General features: G+C 57.4%; 4 protein-coding genes across 4 annotated transcripts; 2 read left to right on the forward strand and 2 right to left on the reverse strand.

Annotated features, from left to right (window-relative positions):
* Positions 1-594: 594 nt before the first annotated feature.
* Positions 595-1,644, forward strand: KRP23_9608 (uncharacterized protein; the record flags this gene model as incomplete). The annotated part of the gene is made up of 1 exon (XM_067895183.1): positions 595-1,644. The coding sequence occupies one exon, from the start codon at positions 595-597 to the stop codon at positions 1,642-1,644; it is 1,050 nt and encodes a 349-aa protein (XP_067742793.1).
* A 1,074-nt stretch (positions 1,645-2,718) lies between these two features.
* On the reverse strand, positions 2,719-3,509 carry KRP23_9609 (uncharacterized protein; the record flags this gene model as incomplete). Its single annotated transcript, XM_067895184.1, has 2 exons — positions 2,719-3,153; positions 3,228-3,509. The coding sequence occupies 2 exons, from the start codon at positions 3,507-3,509 to the stop codon at positions 2,719-2,721; spliced, it is 717 nt and encodes a 238-aa protein (XP_067742794.1).
* A 239-nt stretch (positions 3,510-3,748) lies between these two features.
* Positions 3,749-7,816, reverse strand: KRP23_9610 (ABC transporter G family member 37; the record flags this gene model as incomplete). Its single annotated transcript, XM_067895185.1, has 2 exons — positions 3,749-5,840; positions 6,816-7,816. The coding sequence occupies 2 exons, from the start codon at positions 7,814-7,816 to the stop codon at positions 3,749-3,751; spliced, it is 3,093 nt and encodes a 1,030-aa protein (XP_067742795.1).
* Positions 7,817-9,891: 2,075 nt separating this feature from the next.
* Positions 9,892-13,956, forward strand: KRP23_9611 (ABC transporter G family member 36; the record flags this gene model as incomplete). The annotated part of the gene is made up of 3 exons (XM_067895186.1): positions 9,892-10,883; positions 11,859-12,141; positions 12,823-13,956. 3 exons carry the CDS (start codon positions 9,892-9,894, stop codon positions 13,954-13,956), a joined length of 2,409 nt encoding a protein of 802 aa, XP_067742796.1.
* Between the last annotated feature and the right edge of the window lie 2,960 nt (positions 13,957-16,916).

A 16,916-nucleotide genomic window follows, 5' to 3' on the forward strand; every position in this document is an offset into this window, starting at 1 on the left:
GTCTTCAGGAATACCAGCATCAATTTTGCGACTCAGTGTCGCTTTAGCTTTGAGAGACTACGAGGCCGGCCGCATCGCCCTCAGTGGCCTGACTCGACACAGATGTTCCTTGATCCTGTAAAATAGTATTTAATTTTAGTGCTAGCACCCAACATTTCGGATTACTAGTTTTTCGTTAGTACCAGCGGCTACATTTAGATTTTACAATAGTACTATATACTTAATCACATATAGTACTACTATCGATTTACTACCAAATCCTGACCTTGCACCAAAAGTGAAAGAACGAGCATATGCGCGCTTCCAACATGTGCGCCATCTTCGGTTGGCAACTGAGTGCGGAATGGCAAGAGTGGTGGTCGGACGGAGAGGCTCATTTGGATCTAGATAAGCCGGCTCCGGTAGGCAAGCTATAGTCGCTCAGAGAAGTCGCCTGCGTGTAATTTATCTGTAAACTACTGTAAATTATGAAAGGTTCAACTTCAAGGCTCTTTTTAGGGCGGGCTGTCCATAGGTCCTGCCTCCGAGCTCCAGAGCGGCGCGGCAGCCGGGCTGTCATTCTTCAACTGCACTGGTCGCGCGCGTTTCGGTTCCATGCGCCTGGAAGAGCTGCCGTCGGAGGTGGTGGAGGCGATTTGCGGCTTCCTGCCGGGCTTTGATGCCTTTCAGCTGTCGCACACGAGCAGCTGGTGGTTGCGCTTGCTGTCCGACGGACTATTCTGGCACGAGAGGCTGGTGCACGGCGCAATCCCCGAGAACCAGCAGCACTTGCTGCACACATGGAAGCGGCGCTATATGCAGGCGAGATCCATGCAGTTCCACGGCTTGGCCACGGACGACAATGACGAGCTCATGCGCGCGTCCTTCGCCTGCGTGGAGTACCCGCCGCCGACCGACTGGGGCCAATTCCGACGGATGTACTTTGGACTACGAACGCTCTACGAGGAGAGCTTCAGCTTTGACCTGTGGCTCAGTCTCCTGCCCGAGGTGACGCCTGAACCGGGCCTCGAGACCCCGTACACAGGAGGAGTCATCTTCGGACTGCAGTCGGAGGAACGAGATAGCAGGAACTGGCCGCAGTACCACCAGCAATTCGTCATGGTGGACTCGAAGCGGAATTTGTACTGCTCGGTGCTGGACTTCAAGACGCCCGTAGCTAAGGACCTCAAGTGCGATCGCTGGTACCATCTCGTGCTGACGTACGATCTCGATCGTGAACGGCAAGACGTGTATCTGGACGGCGAGAAGGTGTGGTCTGCAACAGGATCACTGCATCGCGAGTGGCAGCATCTACTCCACGAACAGGTCGGGACGGGATACATCACAGCAGGCGGGGGCGACTTCCCACATGCAGAATTCGTAGGCTGGTACGGGTTCCATGGGCTGCTGGACGAGTTCCGGTTTTGGGGAGGTGTGCTGCCGCTGATGGACGTGCAGCACTTGGCCCAAGGCGGAGAGCTGTCGCCCAAGAGGCTGCGCGGGACGCTGAAGTACCCGGGCATACGAGGGCCGCAGTCGCGCATCAACGTGGAGCTGGTGGCCTGCACGCGGCCAGCGGAAGGCCGACCCGTCGAGGTCGTCGGCGTCGAGCAGAAGGTGTCGTTCCCTCAACGAGGCTGTCGCCCCCGCGCTTTATTTGCATGACTGGGCATTGCTGTTGCAGCAAGGCAGGCAGGAGCAGTGGCGGCCTCGCCTGCATGCAGTAATGTAATTAGGTGTCAACCGTTGTCGGTCATTTATAATCTATGGAGGGCCGGCGTCTGTGATTGGTCGGCTCTCTAATGTAATGTTCCGGCCTGTACCCATCACCGTTGGATGCGTGTTCAGCACACGATTGCTTCGCGGTCACGCTCGTCGTCGAGGCAACCAAGGCGTGGGTCTCCCCGAGAGACTCTCTCGGCGGCGTGAAGAGCTGAGCGTGCAAGAGAGTATCTCTTCAAGACCCTTATCTGCGAGCGAGCGTGAAGAGCGCGGCTGCGTGCTGGCCCTGCGCTGTGCCGCGACCTCACGCTGAGTCGCCTGGCCTCCACACTGCAGCCTGACCGTCGGGCGCTTGCAGCAAGGCTTGTTCGTCTGTGCTGGCAAGCGTAACCCGTCGTCGGCGAGAAGTCTTTTGTGGTTTGTGCTGGCAGATGGGAGTCTTCGTGCCTTTGTGCAAACAAGGCAAGGATTGTCAAAGGCAAGACGACTGCCCGAGAGGCACAGCCCAAAACGATATCTTTGGCTTGTTTTGGGTGCGCACGCAGAGCCAGGGGTCCATCTGCAAGAGAAAGGGGTCCGAATGCACAGCCGGGACGCCGCGCTTAAATCGTTACACTTGCTCTCACTATAGGAGTCAGCGTTGGGCGCCCCCCAAGGGAATTTTGGGCTCCTCACGACGAGCGCGCATAAAGTTGCCGCCGCAGATTCACGTCGTCGGCCTGCATGCACGTCGCGGCGAAGACACCGCCACCACCCGGCGGGCAACACCTCCGCGACACGCAAAGCGCTCAAGCGATCACTTCACGCTGTTGAAAGGGTCGGCCTTTTCGCTGCCTGGCCAATGCCGACGCGATGCATAGGGCGTGTGGCAGGTAAGCGCGCTTAAGCTTAACGGCAGCCAGCCAGCAGGTTGAAGCAGGCAAGTCTGTCTCCGCGATGGCAAGAGAGACCCAAGGCATGGTAGCTAGAACTAGAACGCAGAGGTTGAATAATGAATGTGCATTGGTGCTTTATGATCTACACCACTTGCGTCACCTGCATGAGCGGCGAGTATTCCTGCCGCCGCTTGTGGCGCGCCATGATGCGCACGCCCGCGACGACCACGAACAGGATGCCCGCTGCGACCCCCACGAAGCTCCACAGGACGACCATCGCGGGCGAGGAGGGCGACGTGGCGAGGTGCAGGTGCTGCTCGTCCAGACTCGGCGTGGGCTGCTGGCTGGTGCTCAGGAGGTGAGCGGCGCCTCCGAAGTCGCACGTGGCGCCCGAGTGGCGGTGCGAGTGCCAGTACTCGTTGAAGACCCAGTCGGCGCGCTCCTCGAGCGTCAAGAACTTGGTGTCCATCTCGGAGCAGTCGACGTGGTCGCCGCCGCACGCGAAGCCGATCCCCCGCTTGAGGTCGTCCGGGTGCACGCCCCGCTTGGCCGCGCACAGGAACTCGCCCCGGTCCTCCTTCTCGCAGGCCGAAACACGGCCTCGCTGTCGTGGTAGTGCGACACGTTCTTGGGGAACGCGCCCTGCCGCACGAGCTCGAGGAAGTTCCAGCGCGAGCCCAGCTCCGTCTTGAAGTTCCAGAAGTACCAGCCGTGGCCCAGCGCGAACGCGTTGAGCTTCTTGAGGTTCAGGTTGCGGGCGAACTCGACGTCGTCGTCCTGTTCGAACGCCGTGTTGCTCGTCACGGGGCACTTGCCGAACGCCGGGCCGGACTGACCCGTGCCGTACGGACCCTGGATGGGCTTGGTGGCGTCCAAAGGTGTGCCGGGGAAGCCCTCGCCCAGGTACGTACTGTGCACGGGGCACTCGACCATGGGGCACTGCGTGTTCGGGCTGTGAGTCCACTGCGTTGGTCGGCGCCACCTTCGCAGCTTATGGTGCCGAGCAAGTTGTTCTGCTTCCAGCAATGTGCATGTAAACGAAAAACTGAACAAGGATGCAATCAAACAAAAATCTACTTCAAAAGTAAAGTCAAATGCAGGAGCAGCTATCTCTTCGCTGCTAAACAGTGTGTCGATGGCTCTGTGACAACGTTTGTCTTCAACGTCGCCGCTTATCTCTTGAGGTGGCTCACGTACTTGAACGTCAGGTAGATGGCGACCTGCAGCACCGCCCAGATCACGATAAGGCCAACCATGAAGTTGTACTTGCTGTCCGGCCGGAAGTCGTACGTGTCCTCAACATACTGAGCCACCGTCATCTCCGTCGTCGTGTTACCCGACGTCACAGAAATGATGTCCTGGACCTCGCCGAGCTGGACGCCCACCAGTGCCGACAGCGAGTAGCTCGACGGCATCAGGTACGTGAACCACTTGTAGCCCGCCTTCATGGCAGGGCGCGGCAGCAGGTAGCCCGAGAACAGGTTGAACAGGCACGACAAAGCGCCCACCGCCACGTTCGCCACCTTCTCGTTCGGCATCAAAGCAGACATCCACTGGCCCACGAAAGTACACGCCGACGTGTACAGGTAGAACACGAACATGAAGAAGAAGAAGTTGCCGACGTTGTCGCTCCAGCCCACCAGCCAGTACTCGATCGTCACGAACAGGATGATCACCACGACCAGGTACGGCACCTCAGCGAAGAACAGCGACAGACTGTACGGCAGCGGGCCGTAGTAGTTCGACATGCGCTCGCGGTAGAACACGGCGCGCTCGGCGCACGTCACCTCCAGCACCGTCATGAGGTTGATCACACCAATGAAGTCCATACTGTTGTAGATGAGACCAATGTGCGAGTTGATACGCTTGACGCTGTCAGCCGACAACTGGTAGAACGTCGTGCCGAAGATGATGCCGAACAGCGGGAACAGGAACATACGCATGAAGTTGTACTGCGGGTTGCGCCAGTACGTGAGCTGCTGCTTCTTGGCAAGCTGACCAAGCTGGTTGGTGAAGCCCGTGGCAATCGGATCGTAGTTCAGCGTCGAGTGACGCACGAACTCGTCCGACACCTCAGCAAGCTTCAGCGTGCGCTCGCGGTTGGACTTGTAGAGCTCGCTGTTCTTGTACTCGATCGAGTAGTCCTTCACGTCGCGACCGATACCAGCGCCAATGACCTCCAGCATGTACGTGGCCGGGTTGTATTGAGGACGGATCTCCATCGTGCCAGGAATCGACGCGAAGTACTCGAGCATCTTGACGGAGTCCACGCCCAAGTCGCCGAAGTAGGCCGTGAAGCCACCCTTCTGCAGCAGCAGAAGTCCATCGAACAGCTCGAAGATCGAGATACTCGGCTGGTGGATCGTGCACAGCACCGTACGGCCCGTGCGCGCAATCGACTGCACGCCGCGCATCACGATCAGCGCCGAACGCGCGTCCAAACCACTGGTCGGCTCGTCCAGGAAGAGAATACTCGGGTTCGACACCACCTCCACACCGATCGTCACACGCTTCTTCTGCTCCACGGACAGGCTGCCAACCATGGCACCCGAAATTGCCGTCAGCTCGAGTAGATCAAGCGTCTCGTGCACCAGGTTCATGCGCTCTTCCTCCGTGAAGTTGGGCGGCAGACGCAGGTTGGCAGAGAACACGAGCGCCTCGTAGATCGTCGCGGCCTCCGAGTGGATGTCCATCTGCTCGCAGTACGCCGTGATGCGGCTGAAGTTCGCCGGGTCCTTCTGTTCACCGTTCACAATGATGTCACCCACAATGCGGCCACCGGTCTTACGTCCGGCGATCACATCCATGAGCGTCGTCTTACCAGCACCCGTCGCTCCCATGAGCGCCACCATGCGGCCAGGCTCGAAGTGGGCCGTGATGCCACGAAGCAACTGCTTCTCCTCACCAGAAGGCAGCGTCACAAAGTACTCGAGGTCCTTGATGCACAGGTTCGACGGAGTGAACGGCAGGCCACCGCTGTTACCCTTGGCACCGTCAGCACCAGGGGTGTTCACCTCAACGTACACATTGTCCTCATCTTCAGCCTTGGCTGTCATCGGCTTCACGCTCACTCCCTTGTACTTCTCGTAGCGGATGTAGTGCAGCGCCATGCCGTTCAGCGTCGTGAACACGAAGTAGTACGCCAAGAGGACGACGATACCGAACCAAACGTACTCCGTACCCTGCGTGATCGAGAAGCTGTCCAGCAACGTTTGGCTTTCGACAGGGGTGTAGCGGTCGCTTGAGAACTCCGACAGCATGTTACTGCGCAGAGCCCACGAGATCGGAGAGAACCAGTACATCCAGATCCAGTAGTCCGGGATCAGGTCGGCCAGGATGATGTTACCCGAGAAGAGCAAGAAGAAGCTCACGGAGATAGCAGCAAGAGCCTGACCCACCGTAATGCTTGGCGACAGAGAACTGAGCATCGTCATGTACGCGCTGATGGCGTGCTGGAAGGACACGAGCACCAGGAAGAACACGATGTACTTCTCGAACGTCCGCGTCAGTCCACTCATGAAGTAGAAGAACGTGCCCAGGATGAACGAGACGACCAGGTTCACCGGAATCTGCACCACACTTTCGGCAATTGCGTAGGATGTCGTACGGAAGAAGTTGCGAGGGCGTTGCTTGTAGAACACCTTACGCAGCTGGAACGAGATGGTGATCTGCTGCCACGCCTGACGCTGGAACAGCGCGATGCTGAAGAAGATCATGCGCAGGTAGTACGTCGAGCTCACGTCGAAGTAGATCATACCAAGCACCAGACCCACGATGAGCGCCTCGAACAGCTTCCCCCACAGCAACGGCGGGTCGCGCAGCCAGATCAACTTCTGCCGGTTCAGCAGCAGCATCGTGCTCGGCACAAACGCCAGGCCGAACTCGGATTTCTCCTTTGAGCGAGCCAGGTTGGCCACACTCTTGGCCTTCTTGAAGTCCTCCGCGTTCTCGAACTGGTGCTCGTTGAAGCCCTTGCTGATCGCCTCGTGCGTCTTCTTGTAGATACTCGACTGACAGAAGAGGTTGTTGAAGTCCTCGGACGAAACAGCGAGGTCCTTGTTAGGGACATTGCCGTTCGAGTAGAGGTGGCCACGTCCCGACGTCACCTCAATGAGGAAGTCAGCAGGGTCCACACGCGGCGGGCACGTGAAACCGAGGCCCTGGAAGTAGTCCAGAATCTCCGTCCTCGGGCCGTGGTAGACCATGTGGCCCTCGTTCACCATCAGGATGTCGTCGAACTGCTCCACGACCTCGGGCGTCGGCTGCAGCAGCGCCACCATGACCGACCCGCCCAGCGTCTTGCACCACGTGCGAAGCGCCTTGATGATGTCGAAGGTCGCGGCACTATCCAGTCCCGTCGAGATCTCGTCACACAGGAACAAGCTCTGGCCACCCACCAGCACCTCGCCCACCGTCACACGCTTGCGTTCACCACCGCTCACACCTCGCAGCAGAGCATCACCGACAACAGTGTCGGCGCAGTTCTCCAGACCCAAGATCTGCAGCATCAGCTCCGTGCGGAGTGCCGCGATCTCGCGCATCTCCTCGGGCTGGTCTTCCGGTCGGCCGTTCACGCACATGTCGGCGAACTTGAACGTCTCGCGCACCGTGAGCGTCGGGATGTGGTTGTCCGTCTGGTCGACCAGACCCGCCAGCTTGATGAGGTCGATCTCCTCGCCCTTGAGACCCGAGTACAGGATCTCGCCGCCGATCTCCGTGCTCGCATTGTCCTGCAGCTTGCCGGCCATCGCCTTGAGGAACGTCGACTTGCCGGCGCCGGGGTTGGCCAGGATCAGCGTCATGGAGCCCGGCTTGATGATGCCGCTCATCGGGTGCAGCGCGTGCTTGGTGGTCATGGGGATCTTCTGCCACGGCGTGAAGATGGAGGCCAGGTGCGACCCCACCGTGCCGTGGGAGCCCACCTCAGCAGGCACCTGCACCGAGAACGACAGGTTCTCGAAGCGCACTTCTGGCGTGGGCAGCTGCAGGTTGATCTTGCGGGACAGGTGGTCGTACTTCTTGTAGAACCGCTCGAGGCCTCCGTTCAGCATCGTGTCCAGGTCGTCGGCACGCAGTGTACTGTAGCGACTGGCCATGGTGTCGCGGTTGTGCGAGTACGGGTCCTGCAGGCTGCGGAAGTTGAGCGAGCGGTAGACCTCGGGCACTTGCTCGCCGCCGTCGTTGGCCTCCGGCTGCAGCAGGCTGGCCGTAGCCTCGGTCTTCTTGTCCTCCGTGGCCATGGGTGGTCTGGACTGGGGCTCTTCGATTCGGATGGAGCTCGCGGTCCGAGGCAAATTGAAGAGTGACTTGGTGGGTGGCGAAGGCGCTCAAGAGCGAGCTGTGTGGACCAAGACGCTCACTCTGATTGACAGGCTCACTGTATAGAGGGACACGGCGCGTACGTAGCGGAGGCTAGGGTGATGCGATTTAACGACTGAAGCAGATGGGCCGTGTGACTCGGAAATAACATACATGCAGCGCCGAGACGATTTCCAAAGTGGTACCTTTACGAATAAGCGGGCTTGACAGCCGTGAAAGGTCGCTGGGCTCGGCAGGATAGCCTCGCCTCGAGGCCCTCGAAGGCGAAGGCGCGTGGCCCGCGTCGGCGATTTGCGACTTTAATCAACCTGTGTATTACATTGTGCCTTGTCGCCATACCGCGCGTTGACGAAGCGGAGGAATACATGTACGCAGGAAATGCAATGAACGGACTTGTCTTCGGTCGCGCTCCACCAGCTGGACTCGCGGCCAAAGACGCTACGACGGGCCCGCGCCTTGTTCCGGCCCGAATTCGACTGTGGCTTGAAGCCGCTCGGATCAGCAAATCAAGCTGTGCAGCGGAGCTCGGGTCAGGGTTTAGCCAGCTCGCGGTTTCGTAGACTTAAAGAAGCTCGTACATCGATGGCAGCGGCAGACGGGCAAGCGCTGGGGCGATCATAATGCGAATGAGCCCTATTATAGTGGCCGCCACGGACTTCGCGGCAGAGACCGCCATTGCGCGAGCGGGCGCGACCCAAAATGATATCTTTTGGCTATTTTGGGACTGGACCGCGCATAGCCGGTCTATTGGGCACCTCAGAATGCGAAATTTTGGGCTGTCCCTATCTAGTACTTGATTCTACAGTACATCCGATGGCACAAGTACTCAATTTGGCAGGGTCAAGTATACTTCACCATCTACACGATTTCATCACCGAAGACGATGCCAGCGGATTCGCCGGGGTATTTGTTCTCCAGGGTGAAGTCAATGCACCGGCTCGATTCGCGTCGACGCTGGTCGCGGATTACATGTATGCTGTGCTGCCAGCGAGATTCATACGCGGCTGTAATTGTACAGCCTCTATGACTGCAAAAAAGCTGTGCTCCACAGCAGCAGCAGCAGCAGCAGCCTGTTTCCTCTCGGCCATGTATGTACGGTGTTGAACAGGTGATCCCGCGCGAGAGCCACCGTGCGAAACTTCAGCCTGCACCCAGTCTGAAGTTTGCTTTTGGTTGCACTGCTGGTCCTATGCATTAACGAGAGCCGCGCTCGTCACCTTGCATAATGTCCGTCGGTGTACCTTCTTGACAGGATTTGCGGTACCGTGCACTCTATTGCGACAACGCCGACAACACCTCGATAGTCGTTCCCGACGGTCCGGACGTACATGTCCAGCGCTTGAGTCGAGAGGCCTCAATTGCACGTTGACGCACGCGTCTGCTTGATCACCTTGAAGCGCTCTGGCGCCACGCAAGGCAAGTCGAGATCGGCGAAGCTATTCGACGGCAAAGCGCACGAGTGGCGGGGAGCCAACCGCGCGAGCCCTGCCAGAGAGCTTGCCTCAAGCGGCGAAGACTGCCGGTAGATGCCCCGACCGTTGCAGTTTGCAATGTGGTGCCAGAACGAGCCGCTCGCTCAGCCGGCAGCCGCACCAGCTGCCAGCGTCGCCGATATATGACGCGTAGGCAGCAAATCGCTGCGGGCATCGGATCAGTGCGGCCAGCGAGAGCGTTTGCCGAGTGCTGGGCCAGCGTCGAAAGATGACGGCGCGCATAGCCCGTAAAAGCCGAGCTTTGACTTGCAAACGCAGCCGCTCAAACATACTTGACTAAACTAAAGCACCCATCCAAGCGCGCTTAAAAGCTGCGTGCCTGTGAAACGGCGCGGCTCACTTCAACATGAAAAAAATGACTCGGTTTGAGTATATCGCGCCACGCTCACCGGCAACTAACTTCCTCGTGAGCCCTTAGCTCTGCCACGGCGGCCTCGGTCACTTCCGCTCACTCCCGCTTTTGCGCCGCGCCAAGCAAGTCGATCTCCATCAGATCCCCAGCCATGGCGACGGACGAGGCCAAAACCAGCCTGCTGCAGCCGGAGGCCAACGACGGCGGCGAGCAAGTGCCCGAGGTCTACCGCTCGCTCAACTTCCGCAGCCTGCAGGACCCGTACTCGAACCGAGGCGGTGACATCATGACCAGTCGCTACAGTACACTGCGTGCCGACGACCTGGACACGATGCTGAACGGAGGCCTCGAGCGGTTCTACAAGAAGTACGACCACCTGTCCCGCAAGATCAACCTGCAGCTGCCCACGCCAGAAGTGCGCTTCGAGAACCTGTCGTTCTCGGTGCAGGTGCCTGCTGAGGTGGGCTCCCACGGCACGGTGGGGTCGCACCTGGCCTCCATCTTCACGCCGTGGCAGAAGATCCCCATGACCACCAAGCACGCGCTGCACCCGATGAGCGGCATCATCAAGCCGGGCTCCATGACGCTGATCCTGGCCAACCCCGGCGCCGGCAAGTCGACGTTCCTCAAGGCGATGGCCGGCAAGCTGCAGGACAATGCGAGCACGGAGATCGGCGGCGAGATCCTGTACTCGGGTCTCAAGGGCGAGGAGATCGACCTCATCAAGCTGGTGGGCCTGGTCGACCAGACGGACAACCACATCCCGACGCTCACGGTGCGCGAGACGTTCAAGTTCGCCGACGTGTGCGTGAACGGCCGACCGGAGGACCAACCAGACGAGATGAAGGACATTGCTGCGTTGAGGACGGAGCTGTTTATCCAGATTTTGGGGCTTGAAGACTGTTCGAACACCGTCGTGGGTGACGCCTTGCTACGAGGCGTCAGTGGTGGTGAACGCAAGCGTGTGACGATTGGTGAAGTGCTGGTGGGCGGCCAGAGCTTGTTCTTGTGTGACGAGATCTCCACGGGTCTGGACAGTGCTGCAACCTTTGATATCATCAAGTCAATGCGCACGTGGTGCAAGACGCTCGGCGGGTCGGCGGTCATTGCACTGCTGCAGCCGACGCCGGAGGTGGTGGAGATGTTCGACGACATTTTGATGATCAACGAAGGTTACATGGTCTACCATGGTCCGAGGACGGAGATCTTGAACTACTTTGAAGGTCATGGGTTCACGTGTCCGCCTCGTGTTGACCCGGCGGATTTCCTGATTGAAGTAACGTCGGGACGGGGCCACCGCTACGCGAACGGCAGCATTCCGATCAAAGATTTGGCGGTGGCATCGGAGGACTTCAACAACCTATTTTGCCAGTCGAGCATCTACCGGAAAACCCACGAGGCGATCGGCAAGGGCTTCAATGAGCACCAGTTTGAGAGTCCTGAAGACTTCAAGAAGGCCAAAAGCGTGGTGAACTTGGCTCGCTCGAAGGAGAAGTCCGAGTTTGGGCTGGCCTTCGTGCCAAGCACGTTGCTGCTACTGAATCGACAGAAGCTCGTGTGGCTGCGGGACCCCCCGCTGCTGTGGGGCAAGCTGACGGAGGCGCTGATTATTGGACTCGTCATGGGGATGATCTACTTCGACGTGAGCTCGACGTACTACCTGCGCATGATCTTCTTCAGCATCGCGCTGTTCCAGCGTCAGGCGTGGCAGCAGATCACCATCTCGTTCCAGCTGCGCAGGGTGTTCTACAAACAGCGTCCGCGCAACTTCTTCCGTACGACGTCCTACGCAATTGCCGAGAGTGTGGTGCAGATTCCGGTGAACCTGGTCGTCTCGTTCGTTCTTGGCACGTTCTTCTACTTCATGAGTGGCTTGACGCGGACGTTCGAGAAGTACATCGTGTTCTTCCTGGTGCTCGTGTCCTTCCAGCACGCCATCAGCGCCTACATGACGATGCTCAGTGCACTGTCACCGAGTATTACGGTGGGCCAGGCTCTTGCTTCGATCTCTGTGAGCTTCTTTCTGCTCTTCTCGGGTAACATCATCCTGGCTGACTTGATCCCGGACTACTGGATCTGGATGTACTGGTTCTCTCCGATCTCGTGGGCGCTACGCAGTAACATGCTGTCGGAGTTCTCAAGCGATCGCTACTCGGATGCGCAGAGCAAGACTCTACTCGAAAGCTTCTCGATCTCCCAAGGCACGGGCTACATCTGGTTCGGTGTCATTGTTTTACTGGCATACTACTTCGTGTTCACGACGTTTAACGGCCTTGCACTGCACTTTATCCGATATGAAAAGTACAAGGGGGTCACGCCCAAGGCTTTGAAGGATAACACACCCGATGAAGACGATGTGTACATTCAAGTCAAGACTCCTGGCGGGCCAGACCAGGCATCGGTGGGTGCGAAAGGAGGCCTACCATTCACTCCTTCAAACCTGTGCATCAAGGACTTGGACTACTTTGTGACGCTGCCGTCGGGCGAGGAGAGGCAGTTGCTCCAGAAAATCACCGCACACTTCGAGCCTGGCCGCATGGTGGCGCTCATGGGAGCGACGGGTGCCGGTAAGACGACGCTCATGGATGTGATTGCCGGACGTAAGACCGGTGGCCGCATTGTGGGTGACATCTACGTGAACGGCGAGTTGAAGGACCCGGCGAACTTCAGCCGCATCACGGCGTACTGCGAGCAGATGGACATCCACTCGGAGGCAGCTTCTATCTACGAGGCGCTGGTGTTCTCTGCCAATCTGCGTCTGCCGCCCAACTTCACTGTGGAGGAGCGCATGAACCTGGTGCACGAGACGCTTGACCTACTGGAGCTGACAGCGATTTCTGGCGAGATGGTGGGCAGGCTATCAGTTGAGCAGAAGAAACGCGTGACGATTGGCGTGGAGGTGGTGTCGAACCCTAGCGTCCTGTTCCTGGATGAACCGACGAGCGGCCTCGATGCTCGCTCAGCACTCATCGTGATGCGCGGCGTGCAGTCGATTGCGCGTACGGGCCGTACGGTGCTGTGCACGATCCACCAGCCCAGCATTTCCATCTTTGAGCTTTTCGACGGACTGCTGCTGCTGCAGAAGGGTGGCTTCACGGCCTACTTCGGCGACTTGGGCGTGGACTCGGTGAAGATGCTCGAGTACTTCGCGTCGATTCCTGGCACGGAGGAGATTCGTCCTCAATACAACCCGGCCACGTACATGTTGGAGGTGATCGGTGCTGGTATCGGTCGCGACGTGAAGGACTACTCGGTCGAGTACAAGAACAGCGAGTTGTGTGCGAAGAACCGAGAGCGCACTTTAGAGCTCTGTGAGGTGTCTGATGACTTTGTGCGCCACTCAACGCTGAACTATCGGTCAATCGCCACGGGGTTCTGGAACCAGCTTGGCCAACTCGCCAAGAAGCAGCAGCTCACGTACTGGCGCAACCCACAGTACAACTTCATGCGCATGTTCCTGTTCCCGATCTTTGCAGTCATCTTCGGCACGACGTTCTACCAGTTGTCGGCAGACAGCGTCAAGCGTATCAACTCGCACATCGGTCTCATCTACAACAGCATGGACTTCATTGGCGTCGTGAATTTGATGACAGTGCTAGAGGTGACATGCGCCGAGCGTGCCGTGTTCTACCGCGAGCGCATGTCGAACTACTACGGCCCGCTGCCGTACAGCCTATCTCTTTGGTTCGCCGAAGTTCCATATTTGGTTGTGGTGATCATCCTGTTCGTGGCGATCGAGTACTGGCTGGTGGGCTGGAGTGACAATGCTGGCGACTTCTTCTTCTTCATGTTCGTGTTCTACCTGTACACGTCGGCGTGCACGTACGTTGGCCAGTGGATGTCGGTGCTCATGCCGAACGAGAAGGTGGCGAACGTGGCAGTCGGTGCGATTTCATGTCTGTTCAACCTGTTCTCGGGTTACCTGCTGCCGCGCACGGCCATGAAGGCGGGCTACAAGTGGTTCACGTACCTGATGCCGTCGAGCTACTCGTTGTCGGCGCTGGTGGGTGCGCAGTTCGGAGACAGCCAGGACATTATCTCTGTGCCGTCGGGCAACACGACGACGGACATGACGGTGGCGCACTACATCGAGATCACGTACGACTTTCGCCCGAACCGCAAGTACAACTTCATGGTCGGGCTGCTCGTGATTTGGGCAGTGGTGCAGATCGCCATCTACCTGACGCTCAAGTATGTGAGCCACCTCAAGAGATAAGCGGCGGCCTTGTATGATGTTTGTCATGAAGCTTTGAATGAATCTTTTTCCTGTGCTCGTACCTAATTTCGACTTTCGTCTTCAAATTTAAGCGCTGCTGCAGCGCACCATATGCGGTGGTTAGGCCAGCGAGGAGCATTCAAGAGCTGAAGAGACCACATGCTGCTGCTTGAAGCAACGAGTCACACGCTCTTCGGATGCCGGACCGTATGCCTTCAGTCTATCATAGACTCTATGGACTCCTCCTGGCTCTCCGGGCGAACCCAAAACAAACTAAAGATATCGTTTTGGGCTGTGCCTCTCGGACAGTCTATCCGCATCCCACAGGCGAGATTTGCCTTGCTTGCACGAAGGAGGCCCACAGCGGATGTCAGAGCGGATTCCGCTCTCCATGGTGCGTCAGTATGCTGTCTTTCACGCTCAGCCCTTCACGTCGAGAGATGCATGCAGGAGCTAATGGCGGCGGACGTGAATATTCTCAAGATGGTTTGACAACGAACTGCTCGTCCGCGCTTCTGATGGGAAGTATAAGATCGAGCATCGCTTCGTTTCCGGTGTGTGTGTCCAATTATCACGTGGCTTGCTCAAAAGTGGCGACGGGAAAACACATTTTTGACGCGGTTGCGGCCCGGATGAAATGATTCTGGAGCAAGTGGATCGTCCTGTGAACGAGGAGTGCCCGACCCGGTCGAGAACAGACCGGTTGATAAACGAGACACCAATTCGGGGGGGGGGGCAAGGACAAAGGGCTTGTACTTCTTACAGCTCGCACCTCTTTTGAATTTTACGGGAGATATGGGGCACGTCGTATGTGGCAAAGTCGGATTGAGTGTGACTAGAACGGACATAATACGTCGTTTTTAGGATAACTAAGTGACATCAATGTACCTCAGCGGAAAACGAAAACGACAGTCGGATTGAGCACGGCGGATATAGGTGAGCGTATCTACGCTGAATCGAGACCCAGCGACTTGGGAAAATCTGGCAGAGTGGTTTGCAAATTCTACATGCCGTTCAAGGATTTTACTCCTAAGCACATCCTCGAGCTTGCGGAGGATAGGTTGCTGTTTTACCCTTTTCGCAAGGCGCTCTCGTTTCCATTTCGGAGAAGTGTCGAGCTCTACCAAGAGCTGGTGCTGTTGCATCCGAACCATTTTGGCTTGGTGCAAGCGTGTTTCTATCAACTCGTCGATGAATCCAAGGATTACCTTTTGGGTTCATTTCAACACTACGTTGTCCAGATGACCGAATTGACGATGTGAACGCGAGTTTTTTATTCGAGGAATACCCTGTCGTCAGTGCCGTAACAAGTTGAACTATCCCAGTAGACATCGCAACCCCAGCAACATGCCCACTCACGAGCATGACGAGGCTTCGGTTCTGCATCGCGTGGCGACTACGGGCCAGAGCAAGAGCGAGTATTCATTTCCTGACAGCGGGTTGCGCTTCTTCTCCCGCTTCAATGGCGGCAACATGGCAAATGTGCAGCTGATGCCGTCGGGGCGTTGAGAACGGTCGACGCCGACGACCTCGACGGTTCGGCCTTCCGCTGGTTCCATGTACAAGCCGCCATGGGCGAGCTCACAACATCCTACGCCTTACGGTATTCACAGCGCGATGCAGACAAAGTTTTAGCTCCCACGCTGACCACTTCTGTGGAGCTCACCATTTCGTGCAGGCGAGAAAAGGGGTACTAGCGAATACGTGCAGACAAACCACCGCTCACAAGCACAAGTGCCGACAAGAATGGTCCTATCGAAAGTGTGTTTGCGATTTCGGCGGTCGGTCATAAAAGTCCTGATAACTCAAGCAGAAGTTCACTAAACGCAAGTCAAATATTGCATTAGTGTACACTTCCAAGGCGGCGGTACATGCACTCGAATCCGACATGACATTCAGATATCTTCAGTCTACCGCGAGATGGACATCAGTGCGCATTGATCGCGTCCAACGACTCGTCTCGCTCGTCGTACTGGGGATGGGGTCCTGTGTCAGTGCGGTGGGGTCGCTGGTGCTGCTACTGCGGGGATTTTAGCAACTTTTGCCATTGAAGACTCGTGTTCTCGGGGCGATAAGACGCTCGTAGGGTTCAGCGCTAGAGTTCGTTGGAAGACCGGACGAGGGGTGAGTGCAAGATTTGTACGCTGAAACAACTCGAACTCGTTGTAGCCTCGGTTCTCCAGCGGTCGACGCGATCGAAAAGCGTGGGGCCAGCGAAGGGTTAAAGGCACGGACGCACTAGAGCTCCTCCTCACAGATCACTTTTTTTCCAGCACGAGGCAAACGTCCAGGCTTGCACCGGGCCCAAGCGGCCGGGGCGTTTTCGTAGTGGTGGAGGCGCTATGCCGTGCGGTCAGCGTCGCTCTGGCCTGATATGAGCTCGTGAGGGGATTACAACCGGCAGCGGGAACCCAATCCAATATCTTCGCGTTGTTGTTTTGGGTTTGGTTTGATTTTTACCGTTAACTTTTAACGTCGATTACGCTCGGACGAGCTCTGCATCAAAACCGCTTACCAATTCCACTGGGCACCCGGTGGCTACGATGCATAGATTATCGCCTCAGTCAGTCAGCAAGAATACAATGATAAAGCGTGCGTTGCATGTTGCCTTTGCGCGTGCTGGTACGTGAAAGCAAAAAATTGCTGTACAAACCAGTCAGCACGGGTGCAGTCTGGACTGCAGAACCCATACATGTACTTTCGAGTATGACTGCTTGACGTACATGTACAACGCAAATCAGCAGCTCCATGGCGGAGCAAATAAGACGCCAAGACTTCGACGAGAACTATCGTGTGATCGAAATGTCGCCTCCTTATAGAGAAAACCCAACTTTACAGCGTTGATACTGCCTATTCAAACCGCGTCGACTTCTAACGCCAGCCCCGCACTGAAATATAGCGCCGACAGCACCACTGGCGCGGATTCATGTGCGATAGCGAAGCGCCAGCGCGAAGATATT

Source organism: Phytophthora ramorum, assembly GCF_020800215.1.
Source record: "Phytophthora ramorum isolate Pr-102 chromosome Unknown Phyram_PR-102_s0008, whole genome shotgun sequence".
NCBI lineage: Eukaryota > Oomycota > Peronosporomycetes > Peronosporales > Peronosporaceae > Phytophthora > Phytophthora ramorum.